General features: G+C 39.2%; 1 protein-coding gene across 2 annotated transcripts in view; it reads right to left on the reverse strand.

Annotated features, from left to right (window-relative positions):
* Positions 1-2,647: 2,647 nt before the first annotated feature.
* The window catches only part of GTF2B (general transcription factor IIB), a 32,531-nt gene continuing 19,374 nt past the window's right edge, over positions 2,648-15,804 (reverse strand). Inside the window, exons 3-8 of one of the 2 annotated variants that reach the window (XM_021690017.2) lie at positions 13,006-13,139; positions 8,178-8,324; positions 7,916-8,045; positions 5,179-5,217; positions 4,936-5,070; positions 2,648-2,781 (exon numbers count right to left, since the gene is read on the reverse strand). In XM_021690017.2, the coding sequence (XP_021545692.1) occupies positions 2,648-2,781; positions 4,936-5,070; positions 5,179-5,217; positions 7,916-8,045; positions 8,178-8,324; positions 13,006-13,139 (719 nt within the window). Of the gene's footprint in view, positions 2,782-4,935; positions 5,218-7,915; positions 8,046-8,177; positions 8,325-13,005; positions 13,140-15,804 lie in introns of both variants that reach the window. The other variant, XM_021690016.2, reaches the window with a different exon arrangement.

A 15,804-nucleotide genomic window follows, 5' to 3' on the forward strand; every position in this document is an offset into this window, starting at 1 on the left:
ATGGACATCTTGGCTCTTTCCATAGTTTGGCTATTGTGGACATTGCTGCTATAAACATTGGGGTGCACATACCCCTTTGGATCACTACATTTGTATCTTTGGGGTAAATACCCAGTAGTGCAATTATTGGGTTGTGGGGTAGCTCTATTTTTAACTCTTTGAGGAACCTCCATACTGTTTTCCAGAGTGGCTGCCCCAGTTTGCAATCCCACCAACAGTGTAGGAGGGTTCCCCTTTCTCTGCATCCTTGCCAACATCTGTTGTTTCCTGACTTGTTAATTTTAGCCATTCTGACTGGTGTGAGGTGGTTATCTCATTGTGGTTTTGATTTGGATTTCCCTGATGCCGAGCGATGTTGAGCACTTTTTCATGTGTCTGTTGGCCATTTGGAGGTCATCTTTGGAAAAATGTCTGTTCGTGTCTTCTACCCATTTCTTAATTGGATTAGTTATTCTTTGGGTGTTGAGTTTGATAAGTTCTTTATAGATTTTGGATACTAGCCCTTTATCTGATATGTCATTTGCATATATCTTCTCCCATTCTGTCAGTTGTCTTGGTTTTGTTGACTGTTTCTTCAGCTATGCAAAAAGCTTTTTATCTTGATGAAGTCCCAATAGTTCATTTTTGCCCTTGCTTCCCTTGCCTTTGGTGATGTGTCTAGGAAGAAGCTGCTGCGGCTGAGGTCAAAGAGGTTGCTGTGTTCTCCTCTAGGATTTTGATGGACTCCTGTCTCACATTTAGGTCTTTCATCCATTTTGAGTCTACTTTTGTGTGTGGTGTAAGGAAATGGTCCAGTTTCATTCTTCTGCATGTGGCTGTCCAATTTTGCCAACACCATTTGTTGAAGAGACTGTCTTTTTTCCACTGGACATTCTTTCCTGCTTTGTCAAAGATGAGTTGACCATAGAGTTGAGGGTCCATTTCTGGGCTCTCTATTCTGTTCCATTGATCTATGTGTCTGTTTTTGTGTCAGTACCATACTGTCTTGATGATGACAGCTTTGTAATAGAGCTTGAAGTCTGCAACTGTATTTTAAAAAGACAGCATAGCCAAACAGCTGGAAAGAACAAAATACCAAAATACTGGTACTTATTTCTAAGTGGCTTATGGGTATTTTCATGATGTACTTTCCAAATGTTTTCTAATGTGCATGTACTGACTTTTGAGAATAGCAAAAATAACTTTTAAGATCTAGCTAACTGGTTGCAGCTTGCAGAGAAGTCTTTAGTGGGTGGGAAGTTCTGTGGTCAATCACTAGAAACTGGGGAGCGTCAGAGGAGAGGACCGCTGCCCTCAGTCCATGCTTGGAAAGATGGAGAAGTGTGGTGTACGCCAAAGATGGGGGTGCCCATGAGGGAGGCACTGACCAGCTTAAGATTCCTTCTTCTTCCTGGGTTTTGTTCTGGGTGGGATGGATTCTGCCTGGAGTCATCACTACTCTTCCTGTGTTTATTTCTCTGGTGTTCTCCCCCAGCTTTGAGTAGTACCGTTAGTGTGTCCTACATTTTGTGCAAAGGAGAAATACCATTTGTCTTCACGGTCCAGTAGCCACCCCCCCCCTCCATGGTCAACAGAAATGAAAGTCTGATCTTCTAAAGTCCCTTTTTGGACCAGAGTGTGAATCTACTAGGCCGCAATAGGAGATGTACTTCTAATCTGGTGCTCTTGACAGATGTGTAAGAACCGGGACACCTGCTTTAAGGCAGTGCACTTTACACTGTAAGGTGATGTTTAGCACGGATTCAAGGCCCCTCACAAACTACCTCATTGGTAAAAGGGCAAAATTCTGTTGGTTTTTACCTTCAATGCCTACCAGTCAAGACCCTAAATTGATGTTCCTCTAAGAGTGATATGCAAAACACCTACACATCCCAATCACCTATGGGGGGCTGTGCTTATTAAAAAAATTCCTGGACATTCCTAGGCCTAATCATCTATTTTAAATATTCTTTACCCTATGAGTATCTTAGTAAATAAAAATAATTGCAGATAATGCAGGTTCTAGAAAATTAAATGTTAACATCCAAAAATTGCAATCTGCTAATTATTTACCAGCATCATCTTTTCTGCTCCATAAGCTCATTGTTATTTCTCTTCAGCCAATGCCTTTCAAGGTCCAGTTCATCACTTCTGGCTTTTCAATATATATATATATTTTAATAAATCACACACACCCTCTTTGATGTTCTTGGTGTCAACACTGGCTCCCAAAGCCTAACTTTGTTATGTAAACAAAACTATATACATGGAAAGAAACAGTAAACAAGGACCTCTATCAGCTTTATTAGCTGCAATGATATGCATTATTTGTAATTATATTATAAATTACATACACCATGTAATTATAACAAAAACTTTAGTTTTGAAAAACATTTTATTCAAGAATTACATAATTTCAAATATCTTCCAAAATACAGCTTCCTAGATTGCTACAAAAGAAAGCAAATTCAATAAGAAATTTAAATCATTAAATATGTTTCACTAGTATATACATACAGAATGCCAAGCAATTACTATTTAGCCCTGGAATGCGTACCATGTCTTTTGTTTTTCCTTATGAAAGAGAGGCTCAATCCAGCACTGGTATAGGCTATGTACAACAGGCCAAGTTCAGTGTTCAGAAGAGTTTGACATTAGCTGCCTCAATTTACAGCTGTGGTAGTTTGTCCACAGGGGTGTCAAATTTGAAGTCTGTAGGAAACAGATCTGGGGCTCGAGGATAGATTAGCCTGTAGGACTGCCTGATTGTAACATCAGCAACACCAGCGATATCTCCAATTTCTAAAAGACAAAAATCAAAGTATTAATTATAATTTCCATCCCATCTCCCTTCTACAACCTGCATTCCAATGTGTGAGATACGGAAGTATAAAATCCACAGTGAAAACCCCAGAGATGCTGCCTTTCAAAACCTAACAATGGAAATCCGTACTAAAAGGTAGAAAGGAGGGCCACAGTTGGTAACAGTAATAATGGCAGTATCCCTATCACCTCAAAGGGCTGTCTCGGCTGTGTGAAGACTGCAGGACATGCGAACAGTGCTCAGGGCACAACACTAGGAGTGAGACCTACTGTACTGGCCGTCGTATTTAGAACTGCTTCTCCTTCACAGTAAATCTTTCTGAGGATCATGGAAGTAATGCATGAATTACATTCTTATACAGAAACTCACTTTATTATTTCCGTGTTTAAAAGTTCCTCTGCAACACCTCTAGTTAATTCTGCTCTTTTGTTAAAAGGTTCTTTAGGAATCATACGTTAAAGACTGACCTAACAGCCTCTTTTTTCTACTTAGTACATCAGACATTATACATCTGCTTAAGACAGATGTACATTCTAGCATCATGTGGATGTTTTCACTATTACAGACACTTAACACTGAGCATTGAAAGTTCACGTATTTCTAGTCTATTATGGAAGCCTAGGAGTAGATCTACTTTTACCCTTCAAAGTCACTGTCACCTTTTTCCTTTTTATTAGAAGTCCAAAGGACTGCTACTTGACAATTATTTGGTCATAAATACTTAATCAAAATGGATTTTTAAAACACAGGCTTTAATGCAAACTCATTTTACCACCTTTTCACAGTTCAAATCCTAAGGTTTTATGGATTTTCAGTGTGGATGCCTGCCATCCATGCGCAATGAGCTAGTCTTAAATGTCATTGTCTCATGTTGCATTACATTTACTATCTGTCTTCTAGACATGGAGACCGGTGACTCTCAGCTGGCTACCGGGAAGGCAAGAAAAGGGCCTTACATCTCCAAAAAACCCCAAAAACTTCATGTAAAACACAAACAGCAGAAAGTGCCAAGATAAACATTTCTGTGTTGATTAGAATAAACTTTACAACTAGGAATAAAGGTAAGGATACAGCTTAGCTTCAACTTCTCAATTTTACCAGAAGACTCAAAATTTCCTTAAAAAATATGAGTGGAGGCCAAAAGGAATGGATAATGGCACATTTAAATAATTAATGGTTGGCTTCTTCTTCCTAATCATTCTTCTATATAATTTATTACTTTTATTAATAGAGAAACCTGCAGCCTAAGCAGAGGTGAAAAGGCTGTTCTTAAAAGGGTATTACAGTCAGTGCAGCTAGTCCTCTCATTGCCTCACTTTTACATTTAGAACTGACTGCTTCTTTTTCTTTATAGTTTTTGAGGATCACAGAAGTAAATAATGAATAAATGCTTGTAAAGAAATTCACTTAGCGCTTCTTTCTGTTCAAAAGTTCCCCTACAGCAGTAAACTCAAAAATGGCTGTAGAAGGTTGAAACTTGTCAGTGTCTTCATTAAGAAACTGAATAACGTGTGAAAGGAGAAAGAGAATGGCTTCACAGAATGTTACAACCTGACAGCAGGAATTTCTGATGAGCCCAGCTGTAGGAGGCCATGCCGGGAAGCGGGGACACAACCGTGGCCCCCACCTCTCAAGATTTAAAAAGCTAAGTTTTGAGGGGGAAAGAAGGACTATTCAAAATAACGTTTCAGGGTGACAAAAATAACTTCTAGAGATGAAAGATGTACAAACTAAAATACTTAATTTGAATGGGAAAAGTATGTCCATACACAGTTATGCCTCCAAACATTTTTATTTATGAATCACTTAAAATACAGTATTTTGCTTCGAAGTTTTGATTTTGTTTTGATTCCAAGAAACTACTTTTTTTTTTTTTAAGATTTATTTGAGAGAGAACTCGAGCAGAGGGAAAGAAAATCTCAAGCAGACTGCCCACCGAGGGTGGAGCCCGACACGGGACTCGATCTCACGACCCCAAGATCATGATCTGAGTCACCCAGGTGTCCTGATGAAGAAACTCTCTCTTAAATGTGGGTTCAGATATTTACCTGCTTTATACTTAAAATGGAAATACAATTACATACGACAGCCTTCACGATTTCATCACTACTCTTCCTGAGGAAGAATCCTACCTTTTTGGGTCCTCTTCTCAGCCGATGCCTGTGAAGCCATGTAAATGGCCGCTGCCGCCACAGAGATCGGGCTCCTTCCAGGAACCAAGTCCAGTTCCACAGCTTTACGGGCTATATGTGTAGCTGCCATCTGTACTTGTTTAGGGAGACAAAGGTTGGAACAAAACCTGGACATGAAGTCCCCAGTTGTAATCAAATCCACACTGGTTTCTAATGCCTTCAAAATAAGTTTGAAACATCTACCAATTTCTTTCTTAGAAATTCGTGACACGGCACATATTTCTGAAAGAGGAAAAACAATAAATCCACATAAGTCATACGGTTCATTTAAGAATACATCATTTCTGATTATAAAATACATTCTAATTGCAAAAATGCAATCATACCCTAAACAGCCTGATTCAAAAATGGGCAGAGGATCTGAATAGACATTTCTCCAAAGACAACATACAGATGGTCAACAGGCACATGAAAAGATGCTCAACATCACTAATTATAGGAAAACGCAAATCAAAACCACAATGAGATCTCACCTCAAACTGGTCAGAATGGCTATTATCAAAGACAAGAAATAACAAGTGTTAGAGAGGGAAAAGGATGTGAGAAACGAAAACCCTCACGCACTGTTGGTGGGAATGTAAACTGGCGCAGCCACTATGGAAAAAAAGACGGAGGTTCCTGAAAAAACTAAGAATACAAATACTGTATGATCCAGCTATTCCACTTCTGGGTATTTTTACAAAGAATACAAAGACAGGGATTCAAAAAGATTTATGCATCCCTATGTTCACTGCAGCATTATTTACAATAGCCAAGATATGGAAACAATCTAAACGTCATCAATGGATGGATGGATGAAGAGGTGGTATATCAATACAGCGGCTACTATTAAGCCATAAAAAAGAATGAAATCTCATCATTTGCAACAACATGCATGGACCTTGAGGGTATTATGCTAAGTGAAATAAGACAAAGACAAATACCACATGATTTTACTTGTATGTGGAATCTAAAAACCAAAACAAATGAACAAATAAAAACAAACTCATGGACACAGAGAACACACTGGTGGTTATGAGAGGGGAAAGGAGTTGGGGCGTAGGCAAAATGAGTGAAGGGAGTCAACTGTACAGTGATGGATGGTAACTAGACTTTTAGTGATTACTTTGTAATATATAACAGATGTCAAATTACAGTTGACCCCTGAACTCAGGGGTTAGGGGACGCCAACTCCCAGCACAAAAATCCAGGTATAACTTTTTACTCCCCCAAAACTTTTTTAACTACAAATAGCGTACTGTTGACTGAAAGCCTTAGTGATAACAGTCAACATCTATTTTGTATATGTATTATACACTGTATTTTACAAGAAAGCTAGAGACAATATTAAAATCGTAAGAGAAACTACTCTTATAATACTACACTATGTCAAGAAAAACTGCATGTAAGTAGATGCATGCAGTTCAAAGTCATGTTGTTCAAGGGTCAAATGTATAATACTGTGTACCCCAAACTCACCTATGGCATATATGGATATATATATATGTTATATGACATACTAATTACCTCAATAAAGAACAAATTGTGCCTTAAAAATGAATCTTTAATCCTCTCAGTGATACTTCCCATAGAGCTAATTTAAAATTTCTCAGTTATTTTAAAAAGATATTTTTATCTTTTTTTTTTTTTTTAAGATTTTATTTATTTATTTGAGAGAGAGAGTAAGAGAGAGAGAGAGCACAAGAGGGAGGAGCGGGAGAGGGAGAAGCAGACTCCCTGCTGAGCAGGGAGCCCGATGCGGGACTCGATCCCGGGACTCCAGGATCATGACCTGAGCCGAAGGCAGTCGCTTAACCAACTGAGCCACCCAGGCGCCCAAAGATATTTATTTTTAGAGAGAGAGTGTGCGTGAGCAGGGGGAGGTGCAGGGGAGATGGGGAGGGAGAGAGACTCTCAAGCAGACTCTACCTTGAGCACAGAGCCTGGTGCGGGGCTTGATCGATCTCATGATCCTGAGATCATGACCTGAGCCAAAACCAAGAGTCAGATGCTTAACTGACTGAGCCATCCAGGCGCTCTGTTAATTTAAGTGTTTATCACACTTTAAAGAAGTCTTTTAAACAAGTTAAATGTAGGTTCTTATTATTTCAATATTAATTTCTCTTAAGTTTCAATTCACACAAGTAAGTTACTCAAAGCTAAGAATACTTCTCAAGCATATGCACGTGCAATCCCTGGGATTATAGGCTATAACAAAATAAGATCAAATATTTGACCCTGTTATTCTAAAAATTAAACTACCAAACACTTTAAGAACAAATTTAACAAAAGTCTTAGTTTTAGCTGTAATAACCAAAAAGATGATGAGGATAAAAGCCATGGCCGCGCCATAAAATATTCACTGACGAACGAAAGGTAATGGAAGTCTTAAGCTGGAGTGAACCCGGCAGTGGAAGAGTAAAGACCACAGCAGCAGTGTGAACAGCTATCACCTATTTATCGTGACTGCAAACTGGACGGAAAATACTAGTTCTCTCAAAGCCTCCAACTCAAGTGTGAAAGTGCAAACTGTGTAACAAGAGACAAATGTCGCTGATGTTTTCTAAGGCTTGACTCCTTCACCTGCAGAGACCTGTGCTAGGAGCGGAAATGGTTTTCCACGCATGAAGTGTACACACTTAACTAGTAAGGAAGGCGTCCTCTGGCTTATGATGCCAGGCCTCAAAGTCCCCAAAACAGAGTCAGTTCAAAAGATCTCATGAGCAAAGAACATGGAGCTTACATGGGCTAAAGTGACATCATATGGGAAAATAGCCTGAAAAGAACATGGTTAAGATCACAAAATGAATTTTTGTCAAGGAACAAAATAAAGAGGCATTTGGAAATGATACTAAGATGTGGTTACAATATGTAACCAGGAAAACATGACAGCTGCGTAGTGTCAAAGCGGCTTGACTTTGGTCTGCAACTAAACACTTACCTTTGAATGTCCTGGGAACCCCTTCTTGTCTACAGGCGATATAGAGACAAGCGGAAGCTATGGCATCATTAGCTCTGCCCTTCAGGCTCTTCTGTTCATACACTTGCTTGAATAAATTATTTGTTCGATCCTTCAAAGCAAAGAAACGAAGTTTAATTAACTTTAGGCCATTTAATTAGTTGCAATATCAAAATTTCATGTGTTCATTAAATTATGCTAAGTCAATGCCAGAATGGCTTAAAGGAGACAGACAAGAACTTACAACTATATTTCGAGGGAGGTTGATTCTGTCTGCCATAGTAGTGATTTCTTTGAAAGCATTCATCATTGCTCGATCAGAACTACTCATTGTTCTCCGATTTTGGTACTTAGAATTGCCAAATTCGTCAAAACTTGCAGCTCCTGTACCCTATAAAACAAAGTTTTACAACTTTATGCAAAAAATTTTTTTAAATCTGAATGAACAGACATTTCTAAAAAAACATAACTTACACGATCTGACTCCATAAGCCCAAGAAATCTACCCTGTGCCTCCTTATTCCTCAGTAGAACAAGTACCAGGTTGAGATTGTTTAAATGAATATCTGTGAGAGAACCCAATAATATAAACCATCACATTAAGGAGAAAAATCAAAGGATCATCTCCAAAGGTGCTTTTATAAAGGCAAGCAAACAAAACTCAAAAGCCATTTTTTGATAAAAACTCACAAAACACCACAAATGGGTACTTCAAGTTAGAAAATCATTCTCCCAGGCCCAAAGCCAGCACAATGATTCATGAAGAAAAAAGGCATACCCTGTTTTATTGTGCTTCACTTTACTGCACTTTGCAGAGACTGTATTTTTGTACTGTTGTTAACAAATTGAAGGTTTATGGCAACCCTACGTTAAGCAAGTCTACTGGTGCCATTTTTCCAACAGCATTTGCTCACTTCAGGTCTCTGTCACATGTTAGTAATTCTTGCAACATTTCAAACTTACTATATTTCTGATGGTGATCTGTGAGCAGGGATCTTTGATGTTACTGTTATAATTGTTTTGCGGCTCCATGAAGTGCATACTTAGAAGATGGCAAGCTTAATAAACTGTGCTCTCTGACTGCTCCCCTGAGCTGCTGTTCCCCCATCTCTCTCCCTCTCCTCGGGCCTATTTCCTGAGACTCAACAATATTGAAATTAGGCCAATTAATAACCCTGTAAGGGCTTCTCTCTGTTGGAGTCAAAGGAATAGTCACATGCTTCTCACTTTAAATCAAAAGCTAGAAATGATTAACCTTAGTAAAGGAAGGCATGTCAGAAGCTGAGACAGGCTGAAAGCTAGGCCTCTTGTGCCAAACACAGCCACGCTGTGAATGCCAAGGAGAAGTTCTTGAAGGAAATTAAAGTGCTACTCCAGTGAACACGCAAATGATAAGAAAGTGAAACAGCCTTCTTGCTGATATGGAGAAAGTGTTAGTGGCCTGGATGGAAGATCAAACCAGCCACCACATTCCCTTAAGCCAGAGCAAGGCCCTAACTCTCTTCAATTCTGTGAAGGCTGAGAGACATGAGGAAGCCCGAGGAGAGGAGTTGAAAGCTAGCAAAGGTTGGTTCCTGAGGTTGAAGGAAAGAAGCTCTCTATAACATAAAGCACAAGGTGAAGCAGGAAGTGCTGACACAGAAGCTGCACCAAGTTCTCCAGAAGATCCAGCTACGAGAATTCATGAAGGTGGTACACTCAACAACAGACTTTCAATGTAGATGCAACAGCCTTCTTTTGGAAGAACATGCCATCTAGGACTTCCTGAGCTAGAGAGGAGAGAGAGGTCAATGCCTGGCTTCAAAGTTTCAACAGCCTGTGTCTGTTGTTAGAGGCTAATGCAGCTGGTGACTTGAAGTTGAAGCCAATGTTCATGTACCATTCTGAAAATCCTAGGGCCCCTAAGAATTGTGCTATCTATTTTGCCTGTGCTCTAGAAATGAAACAACAAAGCCTGGATGACAGCACATCTACTTATAACATGGTTTACTAAGTATTTTAAGTCCACTGCTGAGAACTACTGCTCAGAAAAAAAGATTGCTTTCAAAATATGACTGCTCATTGACAATGCATCTGGTCATCCAGGAGCTCTGAGATGGAGCTGAACAATGGGATTACTGTTGTTCTCATGCCTGCTAACACAATATCCAAACCATCCTGCAGCCCATGGATCAAAGAGTCATTTCAACTTTCAAGTCTTATTTAGGAAACACATTTCATAAGGCTACAGGTGCCATAGACAATGTTTCCTCTGATGGCCCTGGGCAGACTACACTGAAGAAATGGAAAGAATTCACCATTCTAGATGCTGATTCATGAGAAGAGGTCATAGTATCAACATGAACAGGAGTCTGGAAGTTGATTGCAGCCCTCATGGGTGACTTGGAGGGCTCAGGACTCCAGTGGAGGCAGGAACTGCAGAGGCGGTAGAAAGAGCGAGAGGACTAGAAGCAGCAGGGGAGCCTGAACATGTGATTAGACGGCTGCGATCTCATGATCGAACTCTCACGTCTGAGGAGCTGCTTCTCATGGATGAGCAAAGACAGTGGTGTCCTGAGCTCAAATCTACTGCTGGTGAAGATGCTGTGAAGATGGTTGAAATGACAACAAAGGATTTGGAATATTAACTAAACTTAGTTGATAAAGCAGCGGCAGGGTTTGAGAGGACCGACTCCAATACTGAGAGAAGTTCTGCTGTGGGTAAAACGCTATGGAACAAAGGCTACAGAGAAATTGCATGTGAAAAGAAGAGGCGATCGATGGGGCAAACTTCATTATTTTAAGAAACTGCCAGAGCCACCTACCATTCAGCAACCATCACATCGAAGCAAGACCCGCCACCAGCAAAAAGATCATAATTCACTGAAAGCTCAGATGATGGTTAGCATTTTTTAGCAATAAAGTATTTTTAAATTAAGGTATATGCATTTTTTTAAACATAATGCTACTGCACACTTAATAGTGTAAATAAGACTTTTCTATGTACTGGGAAACTAAAAAAAGGCATTTAACTCCCTCTATTGTGATATTTGGAACCAAACCCGCAGTATCTCTGAGGTACGCCTGTATTAGGAAAACTGACCAATATAATGTAATTATAATTACATAATGTACCTAGATAACAATTATATTAACTATACTGGTGTAATTATTTTAAAATTAGGCAGAAGAGCAAGCGGGGGGGGGGGGGCACCTGGCTGGTGCAGTCAGTAGAGCGTGTAGCTCTTGACCTTGGGGTTGTGAGTTCAAGCCCCATGTGTGGCGTGGAGTTTACTTAAAATAAAAAACATCAAAAATTAAAAATAAAATAAGGCAAGAGAAAAATCAGAAGTACTAATTTGGGAAGGAAGCGATAAACTATTTGCAGATAGTATTTTTGAACACCTAGAATACTCAAAATCACTGTAAAACTGCTATAAATCATAGAATCCATTAGAGGCAAGGTCAAAATTAAACAGAAATCAATAGCCTTCATATGTATAGCCAGTTATAAGGCAATGAAAGAAAAATACTCCAATTGCAAAACAACAAAAAAGGTAAGTATCTAGGAATCAACTTAAACGTATAAGACTTTTATGAAGAAAACCTCTCCAGAAGGACACATACGACTTAAGGAAATGGAAAGGCATACTATGTTTTTGGACAGAAGATTTATCAGGAAGAAGTCGATTTTCCCTAAGTCAATTTGCAAATCTATCTAACCAAAACCTCGCTGAAAATAATTTTTTTTTTAAAAAAAAACAAAGTGGTCCATCCTAACCTTTAAATGGAAAAGACAAGTGAAGAAAATGCTGAGAAAGCAGAGCAGGGAGGAAGAACTAAAGCTACTAGATACTAACAGTATGGTATAACATCTGACGGCCGGAGCCAGGACAGAGAAAGGATAGAAAGTCGGGAAATATTCCCAAATACATACAGAAATCTAGTATATGACAAATGTAGCATCTTAAAAAACTCTCTTTTGCTATGTAAGATAAACAACTGTCAAAGGATACAGGAGAAAACTAGTGATAGTGGTTACTGGTTTCTGAAAGGGAAAGGGGGTTGCAGCGGGAACTGAATTTGGGGGTCAAGGGTAAAGAAAATTGTTCTTTTTACATTTGTGTTTGAGTCATGTATTTCCTTTTGAAAAAATTAAACATTAAAAAAAGTCACAGTGTCAATTTGTGGCAATCTGAGATTTTAAAATGTCCTCAGTATACTTTTTTCCCCCAGCCTGTAAAGCTAAAGTAAATGTAGAAATCACCCAAAGATATTTCTGAATACTATCAACTTTAACCTAGCCTACACTGTTTTTCAAATTTTATACGTACTTTATAGAGCATGAAAAAATAATTAATGACCTGCTTTTTCAAAATATTTTCTTGAAAATAGACTGCAGTAGTATAGATTAAGTCCTGAAATCGCATCCCTCGCTTAGTTCTTTGGAATATTGCCACCACTCCTTCCAATTCAGATAAAAGAGCAAAAAACAGCCAGGTTGCCAGACAAATTATACTGCTGCCTTATCTAACAGCAGCAGCTACCATTTACTGAACACACACTACACGTGTGCTGTAAATACTTTACCTACATTCCCATGTAACCCTCAAAATTTCTATGAAGTACTCTTACTCTCACTGATGACGAACATAAAGCTTACATACGTCACTTACGTAAGTCGTAAATCCACCAGTATTAGAAAACAGGCTATACTGAGCTACAATTTATCTTAGGTAATGTGGGGCGGGGGGGGGGGGGGGGGGGGGGGGGGGGGGAGGCGGGGAGAGAAAAGACATTCATAGTATTCAAGGAACATATCAATATGAACTCATAAAGAATTTTTGTGCAAAATGGGCTTCATGGAAACAAGGGCCTGAGACATAGACTCTGTAATCACGACCTGTTGCTCTCCCCTTTAAGGTGGAAGAAATGTGTAAGGGAAAAATCATTCACAATAGTATTACTGGTAAATCTTATTCTCAGGTCAAAATTCCTCATGGGGGCAGTGATGGATACTTTTGCAAAGTTCCCCAACTCCCAGGTCTTTGGTCAGTCCACACTTTATGTTTCCTGCCGAGGGGATCTATTACCTTGCCAATCATGGTAGACAAATCTCCATCACTCAGAAGAGGATTCTGAGAGTCTCCAACTCGGGATGGATCTTTTGTTGCTTTATCATTGCTGAAAGTTCTCCATTCAGACCCCACATCGATAACCCGGTCACCTAAGAATATAAACACAAATCTAAATGGTCTTGTCAAGGCAGGATTTACTGAACACTGTGTAATACCCAACGCAGCCCTTATTCCTAGGAAATCTCAACATGGACGTCTAGGCTCCAGCGTAAGTATCATGTCTCAGACATGTGGCCTGAAGCATTCCTTTAACAACTGTGCCAGTCCAATAATAACCCTCTTTATTTTTAAAAATTTATTTTTTTGAGAGAGTGAGAGAGAGAGATCAAGAACGGCGGGGGGAGGGTAGAGGGAGAAGCAGACTCCCACCCACTGAGCAGGAAGCCTGATGTGGGGCTCGATCCCAGGACCCTGGGATCATGACCTGAGCCGAAGGCAGATGCTTAACCGACTGAGCCGCCCAGGCGCCCCCAATAATAACCCTCTTTGAACATTATGCTATGATTAGTCATATTCTAACTCTTGGAAGAAAAAGAATCAGTCAAAATAAAGACAAATGGCAAAATAAAGCTATTCATATGTGATGCAAAGATAAAATAATATGATTCAGAACCAAAATTTGCAAGAGGCACAGAAAAAAAAAAAAACAGAAAACACTGCTCACAATGGTATTAATGCACACAGTTTCATATAAAAAGTTATTTTCATGGGAAATGCTTTGCAGAGAACTAGGCCTAAACTTATGTTTCAGTAACTATTGGACAAAAAAATATTTTTGGCCAAATAATTTATACAGAGAATAAAATGTTAAGCCTAGAGCCAGTGAGAACAAAGCCAGGCAGGGAAACTTTTCTTTTTAAGCAAAGAGCCAGTGGCAAAATAGGTCCTGCCAAAAAAAGCAGCTATGAACAGATCTGGTTGATTACTGCTTTGGAGGGGGTGCTCAGTGGCTAGTAACGTCTCCACAGTGACAAGGGTCACCCCTGAACACCTGCATACGCTGCCATTGTGTGAACATTCTCTTTTAATCCTCAGAGCCTCGTAAAGGTAGGTACCACTTTTACTGCCACTTTGGAAATAAAATTAATTGGCTAAGATCACCCAACTAGAACTGAAATGTGCCTCAGATCCCAAAACCTGCTGTTCCCTACTGCATCTGTAAAGCCTCAGCTCTTCCACCAAAGTGTGATAAAACTGAAAGCAGGAACCAGCCCATTTGCATTGCTGCCTGAACAGAAAGGAGAAAGAAACGGAAGAAATCCGTTACCTCAGCAATTAAAAGATGTTCTGGTACTGACAGTCATGAACATAATGGTTATGAGCACGGGCTCTACCAATGGCCACTTAGCCTTGGACGAATTATGTCATTTCTCAACTTTCAATTTCCCCAACAACCGTACAATTTAAAGACTATAAAGATTAAATAAATGAATACAGGTACAGTGCAGGTCAAGTGATTAAAAAGTTCAAAATGAGTGCTTGATATTAGCTATTGGCTGCTATGAAAATGAAAATAAGAGGACAGATATTCTGACATTTCGCTCCTTTTGGTGAAGGGAATAAGGAGAGGCACCAGTTATAAAACATTTGTCTCCGCATTAGACTTTGAAAGTAGCAGAGTACTCTGCTACAGGTATTTGATCAGAGGGGCAGCAAAGAGAAAAGGAAGGAAGGAAATTATGTAGACTCTGCTAAGTCTTCTGAACTATTTTCTATGTAGTTAATTAAAATGCTTATACTCCAAATATAATAATCATAATATAATCCTAGTGTTATATTTAAGAAAGCAGGTAAATGTGCAATGGGATCATTCAATCCTGATGGTTTTGGAATACTTTATTTTTCTTTGAACACTCCAATCACTTGGGAGTAACCAGACATCACTTGGATTATCAAGTGTTCCTGTCACAAGGGAACTGAGATGAGAGGTAGGGTCCCCACGTGCCATACCTATATGTAGTAAGAATGGCCAAGGAAGGCAGAAGCAGGGAGAACAGTTTATAACGCAACTTCAGTAGATGAGAGGTTGAGCAGGTGGCCCAAAATAAGGACAGAAAGGTTAAATGGATAGCACCATCATGATGGATTACTCTGCTTCCTTCATAAAAACAAACATCACTAAACTTGGGAAGCAGTTCTAAGATTTTTAAAACTTACCTGAAAGTAACAAAACCTGTAATTATAGACTGAAGTCTTATTGCAATATTAACTAAACAAGGCTCTTGTCTCAAGGAGACTACTCTAAAGAGACCGATTTTTCTTCCTTTTTATAAAAATACTAATGCTTGCCTAACAATATATATATTAATATAAATATATAAGCAAAAAAAAAAAATTACCTGTATTCTCAACACCAGAGAAAACCACTGTAAATATTTTGGTATATATATTTTCTGCCTTTTTTTTTTAAGATTTTATTTATTTATTTGAGAGAGAGAGCACAAGAGGGGGTAGGGTCAGAGGGAGAAGCAGACTCCCTGCCAAGCAGGGAGCCCGATGGGGGACTCGATCCTGGGACTCCGGGATCATGACCTGAGCTGAAGGCAGTTGGTTAACCAACTGAGCCACCCAGGTGCCCTATTTTCTGCCTTTTTAATTCATGTGTAGGTTTTTTCCCAAAATTAAATCATATTGTGCCCATTCCATGAAAAGCTCTATTCACCATATCTGTATCATCAACAACAAAACAAGATTTTTAAACAGTTTGGCCCCTTTAATAGCATCCACCAATTAAAGTGATACTCTGATGTCTCC

Source organism: Neomonachus schauinslandi, chromosome 4, assembly GCF_002201575.2.
Source record: "Neomonachus schauinslandi chromosome 4, ASM220157v2, whole genome shotgun sequence".
Taxonomy (NCBI): Eukaryota; Metazoa; Chordata; class Mammalia; order Carnivora; family Phocidae; genus Neomonachus; species Neomonachus schauinslandi.